This window comes from Ahaetulla prasina, chromosome 1 (assembly GCF_028640845.1).
Source record: "Ahaetulla prasina isolate Xishuangbanna chromosome 1, ASM2864084v1, whole genome shotgun sequence".
In the NCBI taxonomy this organism is placed as follows: domain Eukaryota; kingdom Metazoa; phylum Chordata; class Lepidosauria; order Squamata; family Colubridae; genus Ahaetulla; species Ahaetulla prasina.
Genome location: NC_080539.1, coordinates 70,391,028 through 70,410,979, shown reverse-complemented (window position 1 = coordinate 70,410,979; position 19,952 = coordinate 70,391,028). Strand labels below are relative to the sequence as shown.

The following is a 19,952-nucleotide window of genomic DNA, read 5'->3' as shown; positions in this document are numbered from 1 at the left end:
TTGGAAATACCTATCGATCCCTGCTGCTTGAATTAAAGCACTTTAATATTTTTTAACAGGATCAATACAGCTCTCTTCTTAGGTACAAGGTAATCAGGGATAAAAAGTGACAATTTTATATATCATGTCAAATAGTTAAAAATTCCAATATTGTACCCCTGGATTGAATTGTTTTATGCACAATCTCTTTAAAGGTTTTTCTCTGTCAAACAGAGTAATGGCGTAAGATTATTAGATGCCCAACTATCAGATAGATGTATCTGTCAAGTGGAGTTACCACATATGCCATGATAAAGAAGGAAATGTTTTTTCAGAATATGATGGAAAAAAACGAGGAAAGAAATTGAGCTGTATAAATATATACACAGTGTGAAAATGGTTTATAATTTACAAAGGATATGGATTAAGAATAAGTTAAATAAAAAATGGTTTCCATAGTTTTTTTTAATAAACATCTCAAAAAAGATTCATTTTTAATACACCTTTTACAAGCACATGTAATAATATTTTTTGATATGGTACACACAACCTATTTATATAACAAAATGACATGGTTTTGTTTCTTTCTGCTCTATCTGATTTGGTTTGGTTTAAAGAGGTAGGGTACAAATAGGAAACTTGATGAGAAAGACTGTTTTCTCCCCCCATACTTCTGATTTTAATCAATGGAAAGTGCAATATGGTGGCCCAGTTTTGTCTCCAGGCAGCCTTATAAATCGAAGCACCTCTAGCTGCTTGATGCTATGATCCCCTTGAAAAGTTCATTCAGAAAGTGAAGAGGTGCTTGCAGGTTAAAAGTGAAAAATGTTTTTGTGGCACTGAGATTTCAAACGTTCTTCTCCATTCTCATAAAATTGCTCCTGCAATTATGGATATGAAACAGATCCTGGGAGAGAATGCACAGAACTGGTGCTTGAAGCTTGAGGTGAGGCGGTTGCCACGTGCTGTCCACCTGGGCCAGCATCTTCTTCATTAGTCTCTTCCTTCTGTAGAGTGTTTTGGGATGGGCATTCAAAATGTACACAATGAAATACCTGAAAGAACAACAGAGAAACTTAAATTACTACAATAAAAGCACAAGTGTAGGTAGATCTAAATGATTTGCATCTAGCATAAATATGGAACATATAGACAGACCAAATAATTTATTTAATTCCCTCTCCATGGACTAAGGGCCACATTCGCTTCCTTCCCTCAACAACAATATGCAATTTAATACATGGTTATGCAACGCTTTCAATTTGATGAGAAAAAACGTTTCAAAGAGCTATATGAGCATGTATCTAGCTCTCTAAATAAAACATAACTTTCCCCAGGTTATACTGGAACTTTTTAGGACAAAGTGCTATATAAGGCACTCCTGCAAACGTTCTTTCCTGAACTGAGTGCTGAAAAGGAAGCACTCTGCATGCTTGTCAGGGCCGTGACCAGGAAGAGGAGCTGCCCAGAGGGCACACACGTGCCAGATAAGGTACTTCTGGTTTCCAGCAAGTCTTCTGGTTACTGCTGCGCATGCATACACGCCGATCAGCTGGCTAGTGCACATGCTCATGCTGGAAAACGGAAGACCAGCTGTTCCGGTTCCCAGCACTGCCACACACACAAAGGCCAGCTGATTGTCACATGCGCATGCACGCCAGAAACCCAGAAGAGGAATAGGTGATGCCGCATGTGCCAGGTGGCATGGGCACACGTGCCATAGGTTCCCCCTCACAGATCAAGAAGGATCATCCTGAATTTAAGATGATCCATTAGAAAAAGGAAAAGTAGACCAAACAAATAAAAAACATGTGCAACACCAGGTTTCTCAACTTGTTAACATAAGGGGGCATTTCTATCTAGAAATAATCCTGATCTTTTTCTCCCTCACAATAAAAATGTACATACAGCCTATTTGCATGTGTCTACATATAACTGTAAGAAACCAGTGTCCAAAAGCATAAGATAAAAGAAATAATAATACATGGAAAGAATAATAATTGATTAAAATCAATTGCCATACAATAAACCACTTCCTTTATAAAACTAATTTCCCATCACATATTCCAATCATAACCACACACTGATATACATAAAGCTACAAGCACAAAGCCGTTCTTCTTCCTATTTCTGGAAACAGAAAAAACAAACAAACCCCAAGATAGTGATAGAATCAGAGAGAAGTAACAAAGGAAGGGAACAAAACTGGATGGTTATGAAGCAAGCAAAAGTTATGAAGTGAAGCGTAAGTTCTGTTTGGGCTTTACAAAAAATGTTAAACACTCTCTTTTAAGTCCAATCTTCAAAAACATCCACATTTTCCAGCAACAATGTCTGCAGTCATTAATTTGTTTTCAGCAGCATCTTCTTTTCAATTTATGTGAGAACTTTTTCACCTTTATTTATTTATGTATGTATGTATGTATGTATGTTTGTATGTATGTATGTATGTATGTATTTATATTTTTATACCGCCCTTCTCCGAAGATTCAGGGCGGTGTACAGCAGAAATAAAACATAAATATCGACAGTTTAAAATACAATAATCATTAAAAATCTAATTCAATTACGCTGAAAAAATAAAAATTTTTGAATAAAAGTCATAAATAAAATTAATCCCCTTAAAATCCCATTAAAACATTCAATTTAAAATTGTATCAGGCCAGCCCTGCTTGATGAAAAAAGAAGGTTTTGAGCTCGCGCTTAAAGGTCTGAAGATCAGGGAGAAGTCGTAGCCCAACGGGAAGTTCATTCCACAGGGCCAGAGAAGTTCATTCCACAGGGCCGGAGCTCCCACAGAGAACGCTCTCCCCCTGGGGGTCGCCAGCTGACATTGTCTGGCCGACGGCACCCTGAGGAGGCCCTCTCTGTGGGAGCGCACAGGTCGATGGGAGGTTATCGATGGCAGTAGGCGGTCCCGTAAATATCCCAGTCCCATGCCATGGAGCACTTGGGGAAAAAGTAATCTTCCGATCAATATCTCAGGGCTATGTTCCCTAAATGTGATGAAGCTGACTATAATTTACAAAAGCCTAAGTGATTAAAGGTGGTCCTCGTTTAATGATCATGCATTTAGTGACTGTTCAAACAATTTTGCTGAACAAGTGGTAGTTACAACTTGTCCTCCAAGTTCTGGCGGTGCAGCGTTTTTGTATTCACATGATTATAATCTGATCACAATTTCTGATGTTTCATCATGGCTATTTCCTTTGCTATACTGATACTAAAAAAACATACAAAGTTGACTGAATTTCATAATTACTCACTTGAGCATAAACAACTGGTACTTATTTTTTTTCCATCAGATTTTTTTCAGATGTGTCTATTTACAATACTTTTCTGTTTGCATTGTCTTTAATTTTCATTGCCCTAATAAAATTATAGATTTTGTAAGTTTTAAAATATTGTTTTAATTTGCTGTATTTTTTGCTGTCTCAATTATTTGTTTAATTTTGACAGAAAAATTAGATAATTGCGGAAAACTTAAATTGCACTTTAATTCATACTCCAAAGTGAATTTCTAAGTAGGAATAAATATTGGGCTGCAAAAACATAATTCTTATATTTCATAGCTGTGGTTTTATAGCCTATTTATAAAGCTAGCATCAACTCTGGGAAAGCTCAACATGATATCAACTCTTTATCTAATAAAGACTTATATTCTTAAAACATTCTTAAAGATCCATATCATCCTGGGCACCCTTTTTTTGAACTATTACCATCTAGCAGATGGTACAGGATAATAAAAACAAGGACACATAGGCTAAAAAACAGCTTCTATCTCAGGGCAGTTACCATATTGAATTCTACTGTATAATGCAATATTAATGCAATATCAGGAGTTTTCAATTCAATTGTATAGAATGTGAAGGATGCGAGTTTGTGTTTTATTTTTATAGTTATAATGTACACTGAAGATGGCATTTAATTTCGTTGTACAAGGTGGAATGACAATAAAGTAAACTAATTGACTAAATATATGACAGGTCTAAATGTAAGATGCTATACTAAAAGAATCCAAAATTGCAAAATTGTTTGTTCCTTATTAAGGAAGACTCCAACCATATACAGTAACAGTGTCAATTGTTGAATTCAAGCAGATTTATGAAGCAGAGAATAATTCAGTGATCCCTAATATTCTAGGTAAAGTATCGTTATTACTGCTGTCTTTAAATGTGGAAAATGTTCTCTGAAACAAGAATTGTTCAAAAGAGTAAAACGTACTATATGCATAAGTATATTATTTTAAAGTGAACTCTTTTAAAGGTTTAATTTACAGTTGATACAATCAAACAAGTCAGTCCTAGAGGAGATCAACCCTGACTGCTCTTTAGAAGGCCAGATCCTGAAGATGAAACTGAAATACTTTGGCCACCTAATGAGAAAGAAGGACTCACTGGAGAAGAGCCTAATGCTGGGAAAGATTGAGGGCAAAAGAAGAAAGGGATGACAGAGAACGAGGTGGCTCGATGGAGTCACTGAAGCAGTAGACATGAGCTTAAATGGACTCCAGAGGATGGTAGAGGACAGGAAGGCCTGGAGGAACGTTGTCCATGGGGTCGTGATGGGTCGGACACGACTTCGCAACTAACAACAACAACAATCACCACCAGCCTATGGCAGACAGACACCTGTAGAATAGAATAGAATAGAATTTTATTGGCCAAGTGTGATTGGACACACAAGGAATTTGTCTTGGTGCATATGCTCTCAGTGTACATAAAAGAAAAGATACGTTCATCAAGGTACAACATTTACAACACAATTGATGATCAATATATCAATATAAATCATAAGGATTGCCAGCAACAAGTTATAGTCATACAGTCATAAGTGGAAAGAGATTGGTGATGGGAACTATGAAACGATTAATAGTAGTGCAGATTCAGTAAATAGTCTGACAGTGTTGAGGGAATTATTTGTTTAGCAGAGTGATGGCCTTCGGGAAAAAACTGTTCTTGTGTCTAGTTGTTCTGGTGTGCAGTGCTCTATAGCTGCTTTGAGGGTAGGAGTTGAAACAGTTTATGTCCAGGATGCGAGGGATCTGCAAATATTTTCACGGCCCTCTTCTTGATTCGTGCAGTATACAGGTCCTCAATGGAAGGCAAGTTGGTAGCAATTATTTTTCTGCAGTTCTAATTATCCTCTGAAGTCTGTGTGTTTCTTGTTGGGTTGCAGAACCGAACCAGACAGTTATAGAGGTGCAAATGACAGACTCAATAATTCCTCTGTAGAATTGGATCAGCAGCTCCTTGGGCAGTTTGAGCTTACTGAGTTGGCGCAGAAAGAACATTCTTTCTTGTCCTTTTTAATGATGTTTTGATGTTAGCTGTCCATTTGAGATCTTGCGATATGATAGAACCCAGAAATTTGAAGGTTTCTACTGTTGATACTGTGTTGTCAAGTATTGTGAGAGGTGGAAGTATGGAAGGGTTTTTCCTAAAGTCTACCACCATTTCTACGGTTTTGAGTGTGTTCAGTTCCAGATTGTTTTGGTTGCAGCACAAGGCTAGTCGTTCGACCTCTCGTCTATATGCGGATTCGTCATTGTCTCGAATGAGACCAATCACTGTTGTGTCATCTGCGAACTTCAGTAGCTTAACAAATGGATCATTGGAGATGCAGTCATTGGTATACAGAGAGAAGAGAAGTGGGGAGAGCACACAGCCTTGGGGGAACCCTGTGCTAATTGTACAGGTATTTGATGTGATCTTGCTTAGCTTCACCTGCTGCTTCCTGTTTGTTAGGAAGCTTGTGATCCACTTACAAGTCTGTTCCGGTACCTGTAGCTGGTTTAGCTTAGTTAGAAGAATGTCTGGAATGATGGTATTGAATGCTGAACTAAAGTCTACAAAAGGACCCTTGCATAGGTCTTTGGAGACTCAAGATGTTGTAGGATGTAGTGCAGAGCCATATTAACAGCATCATCTGTTGATCTATTTGCTCGGTATGCAAATTGCAAGGGTCTAAGAGTGGATTCGTGATGGTTTTCAGGTAGGAAAGCACTAGCCTTCCAAAGGTTTTCATGACTACAGATGTTAGAGCAACTGGTCTGTAGTCATTCAGTTCCTTGATGGTGGGCTTCTTGGCACTGGGATGATGGTAGAGCGTTTGAAGCAAGAAGGAACATAGCACATCTCTAGTGATTTATTGAAAATATGGGTGAAGATGGGGGCCAATTGGTCAGCACAGACTTTTAAGCAAGAAGGAGTTATCTTGTCTGGGCCTGGAGCTTTTCCTGGCTTTTGTCTGTGAAATAGGTCCTGCACTTCCTTTTCTGTGATCACTAGGGGTTGTGAACCCAATGAAATGGGGTCAGTTGTAGGAGGCTTGGCTGTTGTTGGTGTGTCTGAGATGGGGTTGTGGAGATAGGTGGCTGTAGTTTCCTTTCAAACCTGCAGTAAAACTCATTCAGGTCATCTGCCAGTTGTTGATTACCTTCAGCCTGGGAAGGAGGTTTGCCATAGCCGGTGATATTTTTAAGAGTTTTCCACATGTTTGCTGGTTCATTTGCTGAAAATTGATTCTTTAGCTTTTCAGAGTAGCTTCTTTTTGCTGCTCTTATCTCCCTTGTTAGTGCATTTCTGGCCTGATTGTACAGCATTTTATCACCTTTTCTGTAGGCTTCCTCTTTGGAATGTCGTAGCTGCTTAAGTTTAGGTGTAAACCAAGGTTTGTTATTACTGTGTATTCGCAAGTTCCTTGTAGGTACACATAGGTCTTCACAGAAGCTGACATATGATGTTACAGTATCTGTGAGTTCATCCAGGTCTGCAGAGGTATCTTTAAAATATTCCAATCAGTGCAGTCAAAACATGCCTGTAGCTTTAATTCTGATTCCTCCGTCCAGGTTTTCACTGATTTAATTATTGGTTTTATGGCTTTAAGTCTTTGCCTGTAAGCAGGTACAAGGTGAATCATGCAATGATCAGAGTGTCCTACAGCTGCACGTGGTAAAGACCGATAGGCATCTTTTAGTGTTGTGTAGCAGTGGTCTAGAGTATTCTTGCCTCTGGTGGGACAATTGACATGCTGAAAGTATTTTGGTAGTTCTTTCCTTAAGTTTGCCTTGTTTAGATCTCCCAAAACAATGGCCAGTGAATCAGGGTGTTTGGCTTCAGCCGCCATGATTTGGTTAGCTAGAGTTCGTAATGCCTCGTTTACACAGGCTTGTGGTGGGACATAAACAGCAATTAGAAGAAATGAGGAAAATTCATGAGGCGAATTTATTTATTTATTTATTTATTTATTATATTTGTATACCGCCCATCTCCCGAAGGACTCAGGGTGGTTCACAGTCAAAAACAACAGAAAAACATATAATACATAAAAAGCTAAAAGAATAGACAGTTAAATTCAATTGATGCTCTAACTTTTAAATACAAATTTAAAACCTCATTTAAACCCTTTTTTTTTAAAATCCCAAGTTTAAAACTACGTTCAAGCTAGTCCTGCTCTTCGAAACAGCAGCGTCTTCAGCTCGCGGCGGAAGGACTTGAGATCGGGGAGTTGACGAAGCCCCAGAGGAAGCTCGTAAGGTTTGCAGTTGATAATTAGAGTCTCTAAATTGTTGTCACAGAATTTGTAAATTATGTTAAAATCTTGACACCAGGTTGAATTAATATATAGGCATAAGCCTCCTCCTTTCTTTTTACCAGATGTTTCTGGAATCCTGTCTGATCGTTCAATTTGAAATCCTGGAATGTTCAGGCTGCTATTTTCAATTGATTCATTTAACCAGGTTTCAGAGAAGCATAGGACTGCTGAATTGCGAAAATCAGAATAGTATTTGTTTAAGAGGAGTATTTCATCCATCTTATTTGCAAGTGAGCGTATATTTGTTAGGAAAATTGAAGGCAGAGGAGTTTTAGTGCGAGTTCTTAGCTTGATTAAGATCCCAGATCGTTTACCTCGTTTCCTTCGTTTCCGTCGTTTGGTTTTAGTAATCCATGGCTCCGTGGGAATTGCCTCCTCCTGTGTTAGAATCTCCTCCGTGTTTGTAAAGACAGGCGGGGGTGAGATTAAAGAAAGCTGCTCCTTAAAGAAATGTTCCTTAATTTTTAGCAAATGGTCTCGTGAGTAGGAAATCCGTAGTGAGTCACAGAGAACAATTAGAAATAAAGAAACAATTAGAGAGCATTTCACCGAGGCAGCCTTCGTCGGCGCCATCTTAGTTGGAATTCCATGGTATAATAATCTTTATCCACATCTGTAAAGTAGCAATTTCTACACTGTGCCACTGAGACCAGTATCGGCTCTGGTCAAAAGTAGTAGAATTTTGAATGAAAAGAAAAACAAAATTTGATTTATTCGAATCAAGTGCAAATATGTTTTAATAAGCAACATCAAATATATGCAAAAAACAACAACAACAGCAAACACCATCCCTTCAACCTAGAACACTGTATGGAAAGACATTTAACCAACTTTAATTATTTGACACAGCATGATATAAACCTGCCCCTTTTTACCTTTGTGCCTACTTTGAAATAAAATAGGTGGTGTTTTGCACATCTGAGCTCTGTTAATTCAGTAGTTGGTTTGGGCTTTAGATTCACTGTTTCAGCTTGATCTCATCTGTAAGACTTTTAAGATTTTAAATAGGTATGTGAAGCACATCTATTGCCTTTAGCTCACTGAAAAATGGGAATTCCAGTAATTCCCTGATCATGTCACTGAACAAAAGCTTTAAAAATTATCTCTCAGGCTCTTCATTGGCAACAGATATATCTTGTAAGAGATCATTTGTCAAAGACTTAAAAATATAGTTTTGATTGCTATTTGTTCTATACATTTTTTGAAAAGACAACTGGATAATATGTGCCACTGGAGTGAGATTATAAAGGCTTGAAGAACTTTAGTGTCACCAGTGGTATTAACCAAACTTGAAATTTAGTTAATACCTCTTGAATATGAATTATAAAAAGGGGTTAAAATGCTACTAGTTAAATAAAATTGCCACCTAAGGGGGTGGTGTTGGAATATGTAATACACTTTTATGATTAACAGTTATAACAAGTCTGTTTGGACTTTTGCTTTAGATTGATGAGGAAGATGCTGAATTTTTTAGAAAAGTTTTTTTCCCCTTTTAAATCACTACAGAAACAGATTAGCTAATAATATCCTATATCTTAACATCTTTCTGCTTATGTTTTAAAATACAAGTAAATCTCTTGTAAAGCACCAGAAGGAATCATTCCAATGACACTACTTTGTAATCTTCTTCTGTAAAATGTTTTTTTAACATTCCTGTTTGATCTGATAGTTAACGCCAATTAATTTCACAGAATAACACTGGAAATGAATAAATATTATCTAAGCAGTTAAATGAAACGGTAAATACCCTGACCTGTCACTTTATTTCAATCTGTGGATTGTAGAAATATTATCTCCAGCCCTCTTTTAATAGTAATAGGACTTTTTTAATGATTTTAGCTGACTACTATCTCTCTGGAAGAGGGCTAAAACAAATAACTGATGTAACATCACCTTTTCAAGCATTAGAATACTTTCTCTTTGTTTTTCATCTTTGCTGCAGCCAAAAATCCAAGTAGCTTTTTAAAGTTTTTTTTTTTTTTTGTTTACATTTATACCCCGCCCTTCTCCGAAGACTCAGGGCGGCTTACAGTGTATAAGGCAATAGTCTCATTCTATTTGTATATTTTTACAAAGTCAACTTATTGCCCCCCCAACAATCTGGGTCCTCATTTTACCTACCTTATAAAGGATGGAAGGCTGAGTCAACCTTGGGCCGGGCTCGAACCTGCAGTAATTGCAGGCTACTGTGTTCTTAATAACAGGCTTTTACCAGCGTGAGCTAAACCGGCTAAAGTGTCACTGAACATTGACTAGACACATTCAAGTAATAACTAGCCCTGCGTCAGACAGTCTCTTTATGCTCTACATCACAATCCAGAAGCCTGACTATACATATGAAACTAGTACACCTTTAGATATATTTGGTTGTTCAAAAAGATGTGCAGGCTCAGTAATTGAAAATACTTCTTTAAAGTCCAATAGCAATGGGCGGTTCCATTTCTCAAGAATGTGTGTGCATCATATATCTGACGGGCTTGTTTATATTTGATACCTCTCTGACTGGACGCAGACGGTGTTGACAGGGGGGCAGAGATCGACTCCAAGGTGCCTCATGTGTGGGGTGCTGCAGGGGTCGATTCTCTCACCCCTCCTGTTCAACATCTATATGAAGCCGCTGGGTGAGATCATCAGTGGCTTTGGGGTGAGATACCAACTGTACGCTGATGACACTCAGCTGTACTTTTCCACCCCGGGCCACCCCAGTGAAGCTGTCGAAGTGCTGTCCCGGTGTTTGGAAGCCGTACGGGTCTGGATGGGGAGGAACAGGCTCAAACTTAATCCCTCCAAGACGGAGTGGCTGTGGATGCCGGCACCTCGGTACAGTCAGCTGCAGATGCGGCTGTCTGTCGGGGGTGAGTCATTGGCCCCGATGGAGAAGGTACGCAACTTGGGTGTGCTCCTGGATGGTCGGTTGTCCTTCGAAGATCATGTGGCGACCGTCTCCAGGAGAGCTTTCTATCAGGTTCGCCTGATTCCTGGACCGGGATGCCTTATGCACAGTCACTCATGCTCTCGTTACCTCTCGCCTGGACTACTGCAATGCTCTCTACATGGGGCTCCCCTTGAAGAGCACCCGGAGACTTCAGCTAGTTCAGAACGCGGCTGCGCGGGTTATTGAGGGAGCGGTTCGGAGCTCCCACGTAACACCTATCCTGCGCAGACTGCACTGGCTACCTGTTGTTTTCCGGGTGCGCTTCAAGGTATTGGTTACCACCTTTAAAGCGCTCCATGGCTTAGGACCGGGCTATCTACGGGACCGTCTACTGCCAGCCTCTATCTCCCATCGTCCGGTGCGTTCCCACAGAGAGGGACTCCTCAGGGTGCCGTCAGCCAAACAGTGTCGACTGGCGGCCCCCAGGAGGGCCTTCTGTGGGGCTCCGACCCTGTGGAACAAACTTCCCCTCGGACTTCGACAACTACCTGACCTTAGGACCTTTCGCCGCGAACTTAAAACCTATTTATTCCGTATGGCTGGACTAGCTTGATTATAAGATGCTCTTATAACTAAATTTTAACTGGGGAAGGGATGCATATTGTTACTGATTACTTAAATGCTGACATATTTTTACTGATAAAATAATATATAGAAGAAAAGCAAAGAAAAAGAGAAAGGAAAAAATTCCTACTGTCAAAGTCCTCAAGAGATTTTCCATTTATTTATTTATTATTTTGTTTAGCTTTTACTTTGCCATGTACTTCCAGAGTTCTATCTGTATTTACATTACAGCTCTTCTTTCAATTATCTGAGTGATTTTTCATTTCCAAATGTGTGGATCTGTTGCTTTGAAGACACTTTGTGAAACACAATTTTCATTTTTTTAAACAACAGCTGCTGCCGTTTTTCTAACTATCACAAACTGAAAATTGAATTTCAGTAAATTGATCAATTATCTCAGAGTGCGTTTCATAGGAAAAGCAGCACAATCAATAGTTAAATCTGAAGGTCTAAAAGCTACTTCAGCACAATTTTAATATTTAATATATTAGCAATTTCTTTCCAAATGATCCTGCTCTGGGCAGGTAATAATAACTTCTCATATAACTAACTAAATGTAATAAAATTATTGCAACAAAATATATCCTAATAAACAGAAAGACAACACTAACCACATAAAATAATCAGTTGAAGATATCTATTTCAGACCGATACACTGAAAACCAGCATCCCCAAGAAGCAATTTTCTCTCTCAGAGGAATATCAACCCATAAGCTGTATACTTGATATCAGCGAGCTTACTGGAAAATAACACCCATATTAATGCTGAATTAGGTTTATTATCTGACGTCTTCCAGGAATTTTACCCCTGAAGTATTTATGGCTTGAAAGGTCATATTCATTGCTATTTATTTCTCTAACCAATTTAAAAGCCATCTAATTTACTCCTGCAACTTTAAGTAACAGACAGGTAGTCCTTCAGTTGCAGATAGCAATTGGGACCATGACTGCCATCAATGAGCAATGTAGTCCTAAAGCATGTTGTGATGTGTCTGCAGCAATCCAGGCAGTTCTAGTTGTTGTAATAACCCCAAACCTCATGGGATGAGAAGTGGGAAGTGTGGAGGGATATCCTGACAAGCAGCCACAGGGAGTGGGGAAAAAACAGGCTGCATGCAAATTGGGGCTGAGAGCTGTTGTGCTGCAGTGCAAACACTGCAAGCTTCAGAAGGCCAGAGAAGGAAGGTATATTGGGCATGCAAGCACAGGAGTAGCACTAGCACTAATATAATTATATAACACTTCATAGTGCTTTACAGCCCTCTCTAAGTGGTTTACATAGCCAACATATTGCCCCAACAATCTGGGTTCTCATTTTACCGACCTCGTAAGGATGGAAGGCTGAGTCAACCTTGAGCCAGTTAGGATTGAACTGCTGGCAAACGGCAGAATTAGCCTGCAGTACTACATTCTAATGACTGTGCCACCAGTAGGCTCTAAGAAGGCCCAAGAAGGAAGGCACTGATGAGTGCATATATGTGGTTAGCATAGGGAGCCCCAGGAAAGGATGGTACCAGTGGGTGTGTATAAATGACTAAGTGCATGGAGGCAAGAAGGGAGGATATTGAGGCACAGGAAGGAGGGTTTTGGAGGATATGACTGAGCAAAAGAGGAAAGTGGGCACTGGTGGGTGTGTGCATATGTGTGGGTGCAGGGAGGCCACAGGAAGACACTGGTGGTACATGTGTGTGTGCAAGTACTGGGAGGCCCAGGAATGAGGATACTGATGGGCATGAGCGAGCAAAGGCAGGAATAAGGACGTGGTGCATACATGTGTATGAGCAAGTAAAGGAGAAAGGAAGGCATGGTTGAAAGTTCACAGAGTTTGTAACCTGTTTGGTAACTTGAGCTTCTAACAATCTGCAAACTGGAGAGAAACGGAGGGAAGGCTACAAGAGTTGTCACAACTCAGGTTCAGGTGCCAGAGAAGTGCATCAACTGGTCCAAATGTCAACCCAAGGTCAGAATCAGAGCAAGGAGGAAGAGCACAAGAATGCAATGTCAAAGCTGGAGAGTTGTTGCCAATGGAGAGGCAAGAGCTTGGAGGCTCTTCTTGATCAGGAGCACTGCTACCCTCTTATGTCAAGGAGAAACATTTTTAAATCTTTTATTTTGCTTATATATTCAGTCTAGTGCCAATTTCAATGGTATCCTTAAGCGACAGCAAGGAAAGATATTTAGTTGACAGCAACATATTCCAAACCTCAGACAATGGGGGCACATTCTTAATCTAGTTCATCAGTCAAGGTCTATCACCCAAGATAATAAAACTGTTTCAGTCCCATAACTCAGCCTAATGCTAGAATGAAGGGGATATCTATTTCATCCAAAAACTCTGGAGTTGAAAATCACTTATGAATTATGGGACCTGAAATTTTAAAGACTGAAAAGGTCACAGATCATGTACATCTGTGATACAGTTCTCAACAATTACAAGACTCAGCAGATACTAATCATAAAATAAACAGTGAATATCAGCTTTAAAGTAAATCTTATATAAGAATCTTCATTGGGCCAAACAACATATATAGGAAAATAAATCTGGCACTAATATAAAAAACATGTCTCCTGAGTTCTAAGTCAGCAATGTTCTAAATTTTTATAAGAAATCTTATAGGAATAACCAGGAAAGAAGCCTAAGTATGAAAAGAACATAAGGATGATTGCAGCACTAAGTGAATTTGAGGAATATTAATGAGACAATAATCTTTTACAAGGGAAAAGCTGTAGAAAATTGGAACAAACATTGTAAGATCAAAGTAATGAAAGATACAAAATAAATAAGACTGAAATCCAACAGGCCTTTTCAAATATGTGAACATCTTCTTGGTATATGATGGAGATTGTACAATGTGTATGTCCCCCACCCCCCGCACAAGAAATTAACAGAGGAACAATTCTGTTAACTAAACAAAGATATGCAATAGGCAACAGTATCTGCCCAACTTCATTTAGGCTCAGAAGCTAAGAAGGTCGGAAAACAGCCAAGGAATTCCAGACCTGTAGGCTACGATGAGAAACTGAAAAGCACCTTATGAGAAAGCAGTTGCAAACCTCCTTTTATTTTTGCCAAGAAAACCCCATTACTTTGTCCAGACGTCATCAATAGTCAAAATGAGCTTGAGAGCATCTTCATTTTTAGTCTACATTGTTCCAAACAAGAATCCAAGATGAAAAATAAAACATGAGATACTATTATCAAGCGTGACAACAGACTACATGAGAAAGATAAAGAACAGCTGGAAAGTATCTGCATTTCCCAAGCAATTAAGAAATAATAATTATGTTACAACTACATGTATTTAAAGCAAGTTTAGTGTAATGATTGAGTAATCAGGTTAAAAACCAAGACCATGAATTGAGTTCTAGTTCTGTCTTAGACACAAAGCCAGCTGCATCGTTGCCTCTCTCTCCAGCTCCAGAAAACAGGCAATGCCAAACCATATCTGACAAGCCTTGGCAAGAAACTGCAGGGACTTGTCCAGGTAATTGCCAGGAGCCAAAAACTGACTCAAAGGCACACTTTCCCATAAGGTATTTAAGTATTTAAAGACTAAGTTAGAAAATAGAATTGGATTGTATACAACATTATACCACCAGTCAACTTCTACTACTGCCACTGAGTTTGCAGCAAAAGTTGACATGCGTATCCCAAAGGAGATACTGAAGAAATCAAAATCAGGCTGAGAAAGTGATCAAGAAATCAAATCATTAACAGCCTAACAAAACCTTACAGTTGCCTTGTATAAAACTGAAAATGTTACAGGAATATGAACTAATACTCCAGAAACATTGGGGGGGGGGGGAGAAGCAAGAAGAAGGCAACATCAAAGAATCTCATTTAATAATCACAATTTTTGTTAGTCTTTGAAGCTTCTTATTAAAAGCAACACACCAGGTGGTAAGCAGACTAGTATTAAATAGGCAAGAAAAATATGAAGGAACAGAAATTTGTTAATAGCGAACAACTAGCATTACTTTACTGAAACTATAAAGTCAATTCATATATACCAAGAAGTCTATGGAGATTCTCAGTCATCCAAGTCATAATTGACCCAAAGGTGCTTTTTCAAGAGGCAACTGGACTTTCTTGTTTTTCTTTTCTTGAAGAGATGTTTCGCTTCTCACCCAAGGAGCTTCTTTAGCTCTAACTGAATGGTGGAGAATGGAACGATTTATTCTTCTTGCAGACAGCTGGTCATTTGCATTCTTTTAGAGAGTTGTTGAGGCCACCTCCAGCTGTCAATGACCAGCTGTCTGGAAGGAGTATAAATCCTTCCATTCCCCACCATCCAGTCAGAACTGAAGAAGCTTCTTGGATGAGAAATGAAACATTTTCAAAGAAAACAGGAAAGTCCAAGTTGCCTCTTGAAAAAGCACCTTTGGGATATACCAAAAAGCTTATGTATGACAAGTCCAATTGCACAGAGAATACAAAGATCAAATGACGGACCAAAGAAACTGGCTTCCAACTGGTCTTATACAATAGATTTGTGATTTTAGAATTATCTGATCAAAGTTTTTCAAGGGATTCAGTGACCATCTTTATACATGAGTGATATTTTCCAAATAAGAACAGCACAAAATTGGTATACTGTATCTATTAAAATTTAAATTCCTGAAATATTAAAATGATATGCATATCAATCCTATATATATTCTTACTCTTCAGACACTTGAGCATATAATTTTATTTCAGTTTCGCTTTTTTACCTGAATCATACTGGGGTCTATAGATTTCTTGGTGTCTGCAGTTATATAAATGAAAACATGATAGCAAAAATATGGCATTCCTTAATTATTTTTCAGTATAATTCACATCTTGCCTAGAGAGTAACAACTGAAAATCTATGTGCCCTTATTTTAGTCAAAAAGATGCAATCTTAGAAATAGAATGCTCCAATTAGCTTAAAAAATAATAAAATATTGAAAAATAAAATATACAAAAGCATACAGATTTCAGGAGCACAATGAATAAGCACTTCTAAGATCAAAGCATCTTCTACTACCAAACATAATAAAAACTGAATAAAAGACAGGGAATGTCCTACAGGACACTTCTCCCCAAATAGCCTAGGATTTCATCTGGAGAAACATCTGTATCTGTGTCTTTATCTATAGTTAAGTGTCTTCTGAGAATAAATATGTAGCTTGAAACCAAAGATAGGGAAGAATATTTGTAGCTCAAGGTTGAACTGTTGCTTTCAAAATATATTGTCAAACATTCCTCAGGGCATATATCTCTTTGGGATCTTAACTGTTTATATTCATTTTTAACTTTCTACTGGGCAAAGAATACCTTTCTTTTTAGTAAAGCACAATTCTGTTTTAGATTAAAACAAACAATTCATGTGCAAGATTATAAAGTTAATTTAGCATAACAGGGCATCCACACAATCAATTCACTGCTAAAAAAAGGCTTGTAAAATAATTGCTTAAAAGATTTATCTGAAACATCAGCAAGTAAGAAGGAATCGAGTTATCCATTTCACATAGATGAGTATCCTTTGAATCTTCTTTTATATATTTTCTTATCAAATATTTACCTTGTGATTTATCTTTTGTACAGACATATATTTTTATATACATTTTGTATCAAATATATACTTGCCTACTCCCCAAAAGCCAGCCTATGATGGTTTATGACAGCAGTGCCCAAACTTCCCAGCTTAGCAGCCTGGCCCAATATGGGAAGGGGGCATGTAAGTAGTAAGCGCATGTATACGCGCCCTCTACTTGTGTGAACGGAGTTTCATGTTTGAGCGGAGGGTCCTTACACTTACGTGCGAAGCTCCATTCATGCAAGCAGAGGGCACTTGAATGGAGGGTGCTTGTGCGTAAACCTCCATTCATTCAAATGGAGCTTCACATGTGAGCGTCCTTTGCTCACATGAATTGAGCTTCATGCACGCGCGCTTGCCCATCTCTCCTGTGGCCAGGTTTCAAACAGGCCACAGTCTGGCGATTGAGGACCCCTGGTTTAGGATACAATATATATACTACTAAAGCTCTCTGAATTTTTAAGTTTTTTTCCATCAACTTTAGTGTTATGTATATGTATATACATTCAATGATTTTATATATATCCCTACACTTGCAGGAAACATTTTCAATCCCCAATACATTCTGTATCTTTTTATTAAAAGAAGTATTTTTCTTATTCACTAGATTCTTTAAACAGAAAGAAGTTAATATTTGTATAATCTTGAGTAAGGATAATCAGGTAAGGATAACTGAGTAATTATAACTCAATATTCAGCATGCCACAGAATTTGATCTATTACATTACCTCATTAGCTGTGTTGTGAGTGCCAACAATTCTGATAAAAGATGCTGGTTGTCTATCAAAACTTACAAGTTGCCAGGATCTGCACAAGAAAGAAAAGGGATATAGAAAATTAAAACAACTGCACACTTGGGTTTTTTTAAAAAATAAAACGTAAATATTTTTTCTATAGTGACCCAACATATTCTTGCATTAGTATGCACACTTATTTTTATCTGTTCAATGCTAGCATTACCTTTCTGGGGGAGACAAGCAGCTATATAATAAATAAAAGCAGAAAAGAAGATCATCTCAAGTCAGGAATATAGAACACAAAATTCAAAATGCATCTGTACTCAGGTAAGTGTATATTAATGTACTGTATTTTTAGAAAATAAAATATGAGAACAATGTAAAATAAATACTGAAACATTTAAGCAAAACAAAATCACTTCAAGCATACGGCTTTGGTCTTCATCTAATGTCAGGTTTCACAAGTGGAAGCAACTGAAATGCTGGCAGTTGCCACGTTCTGTTGGTGCTAGTTTCATTTTTAAACAAAAATAAAAGAAGAGCAAGAATTTCTATGGTTCTAAACTGAACCATAGAACAATTTAAACTGAATGAAAGAAGAGCAAGAATTTCTATGGTTCTAATAACTGCTCAGAAGCGGTAAGAAGAACAAATTTTCTTATCCCAAGTAAAAGTGCCTTTTCTTGTAACTGCTATAAATGGAAGAAATCAGATTTCTTCAACTCAGCCTAGTTATTCTGGAGATAAATATGGATCAATAATAAGCAGGATCTATGTTATATAGTACTAAAAAAGCATCTGGCTTTTGAAAACCTAAGGCTTCAAACAGAAATGATAATTATGGCAAAAGGGTGGGGTTATGTTATTCCTGTGGGCCTCAAAGCTAGAACTTTCTAGATTCCTCCTCTTTTGCTGTTTAGAAAATAACTATGTTTTTTCTTAGCTTAAATTACAATTCTGTGTGTTCTCCACACCAAACTACAACTGGGTTTGTGCATCACATTAAATCGAAACCAACTGTGTTTATTGTTTAGCATAATATGTGAATTTTATTAACAAAAACGATATAATTACTCATACTGAAGGAATCGGCAATGTGGAACTTGCAGTACCTCAAGGACCTAACATAATGATTTTTAAATTGTTGCAGTCTAAGACAATGTTATTTTCTTTTATGGTGCTGGAAAAGGCTCATGACCATGTCTTTACCCAAGTATAATTTTTGGCACCTTTCTTCTCTCAAGAAGGAAAGAGAAAGAAGATTTGAATATTTCCTTATAAACAGTAGAGATCATTACATTGGATTAATATATAATCAGATTATCTTTTCTCCTGAAATCAATTTGAAGATAAAATTACAAACTTTATGCATAATAGAGCTTAATATAATTAAAGAAATGATAGTAAGACAGCTAAAGCAATTTCATGAACTTTTGAAGTAGGTTATCATTTGGATAGCATTGCATTCAAAAGATGCTTTTATACTACTAAAAAGCAAAAGGAAAGGAAAGGAAAACACTGAAAGAACTGCAATGCTGTTGCTTACATATATAGCCAAGATTTGAGCTGGGATATTGTACAGTATAGCAAAAAAGTTGTAAGAAACAGTTGATCTGATCTAGGCAAACTTTTTATGACATTTTCACATACTTATTCTTTTAATTCCACTGGGCTTCAGAACTATAGTGAAGCAGAAAATAATTCCACTTTTATAAATTCAGGACATCAACATCACCAGGGAGAAATTTAATATCTTAATAAGCACAGACACAAAAATTACTCTCCTCTATGCAAAATCATAGGAATTCAGTCCAGCAACAGTTGTACCTTTCTAATGCCATCTATATTAGTTCTAACATAACTTTGATAGTGTTGGTTTATTACAGCAAAACTTTAGCAGATTTGCTAGAAAAGCATCTAGCGGGATAGAAAAGGCTTGGGCACATTGATGCTGTTGTACACAGAGCAAACATGTAAATTACTTATGTCACCCTGATTTCTATACATCTACTCTAATATATGACTAAATTAATTTCAATTTCCTGAATATGCCACATTTTTTCTAGGGCCCTTAAATCAGTATTGATTCCTGACTACTACTTGCAGTTTTCCTGGGAAGCTTTTCAGAAATGGTTTGCCATTGCTTGCATCCTAGAGGTGAGAAAATGACTAACCCAAGGTCAGTCACCTGGCTAAAATGGGACTAGAACTCATAATCTCTCTGTTTCTAGCCTGATGTCCAGATGTGTTACCAAACTGGCTTGCATAATCATTTTTAAAAAAAATTTGGTGTTTTATTTTTTCTTGGGAAAAATCAGCTACAGCAAGAGCCCAATTTTTTAAAAAACAGCTTTTTGATACGCCACCTACTACAAAACTACTTCTCTATAGTTGAAAACTGTCCTGATTACAAAAAAAAAAAAAGGGGGGGGGGGAGAACTTATGTAGACATTTGTAGACAAGAACAGAATTATGTCCTTTCACAAACCTATAATATTTTAAAGATTAAAAAGAAGATAAAATCTCTTAGCAGATACTGGAACTCCTAGTATATTATTTACCTAATACTAGAATACAGTA

At 37.7% G+C, this 19,952-nt stretch overlaps 1 protein-coding gene across 1 annotated transcript in view; it reads right to left on the bottom strand.

Annotated features, from left to right (window-relative positions):
* Positions 1–426: 426 nt before the first annotated feature.
* Positions 427–19,952, bottom strand: part of BTBD9 (BTB domain containing 9) — a 168,057-nt gene continuing 148,531 nt past the window's right edge. The window contains exons 10-11 of the mRNA XM_058168009.1: positions 17,364–17,442; positions 427–1,034 (exon numbers count right to left, since the gene is read on the bottom strand). Of these exons, the coding sequence (XP_058023992.1) occupies positions 867–1,034; positions 17,364–17,442 (247 nt within the window). The 3' untranslated portion in view covers positions 427–866. The remainder of the gene's footprint in view (positions 1,035–17,363; positions 17,443–19,952) is intronic.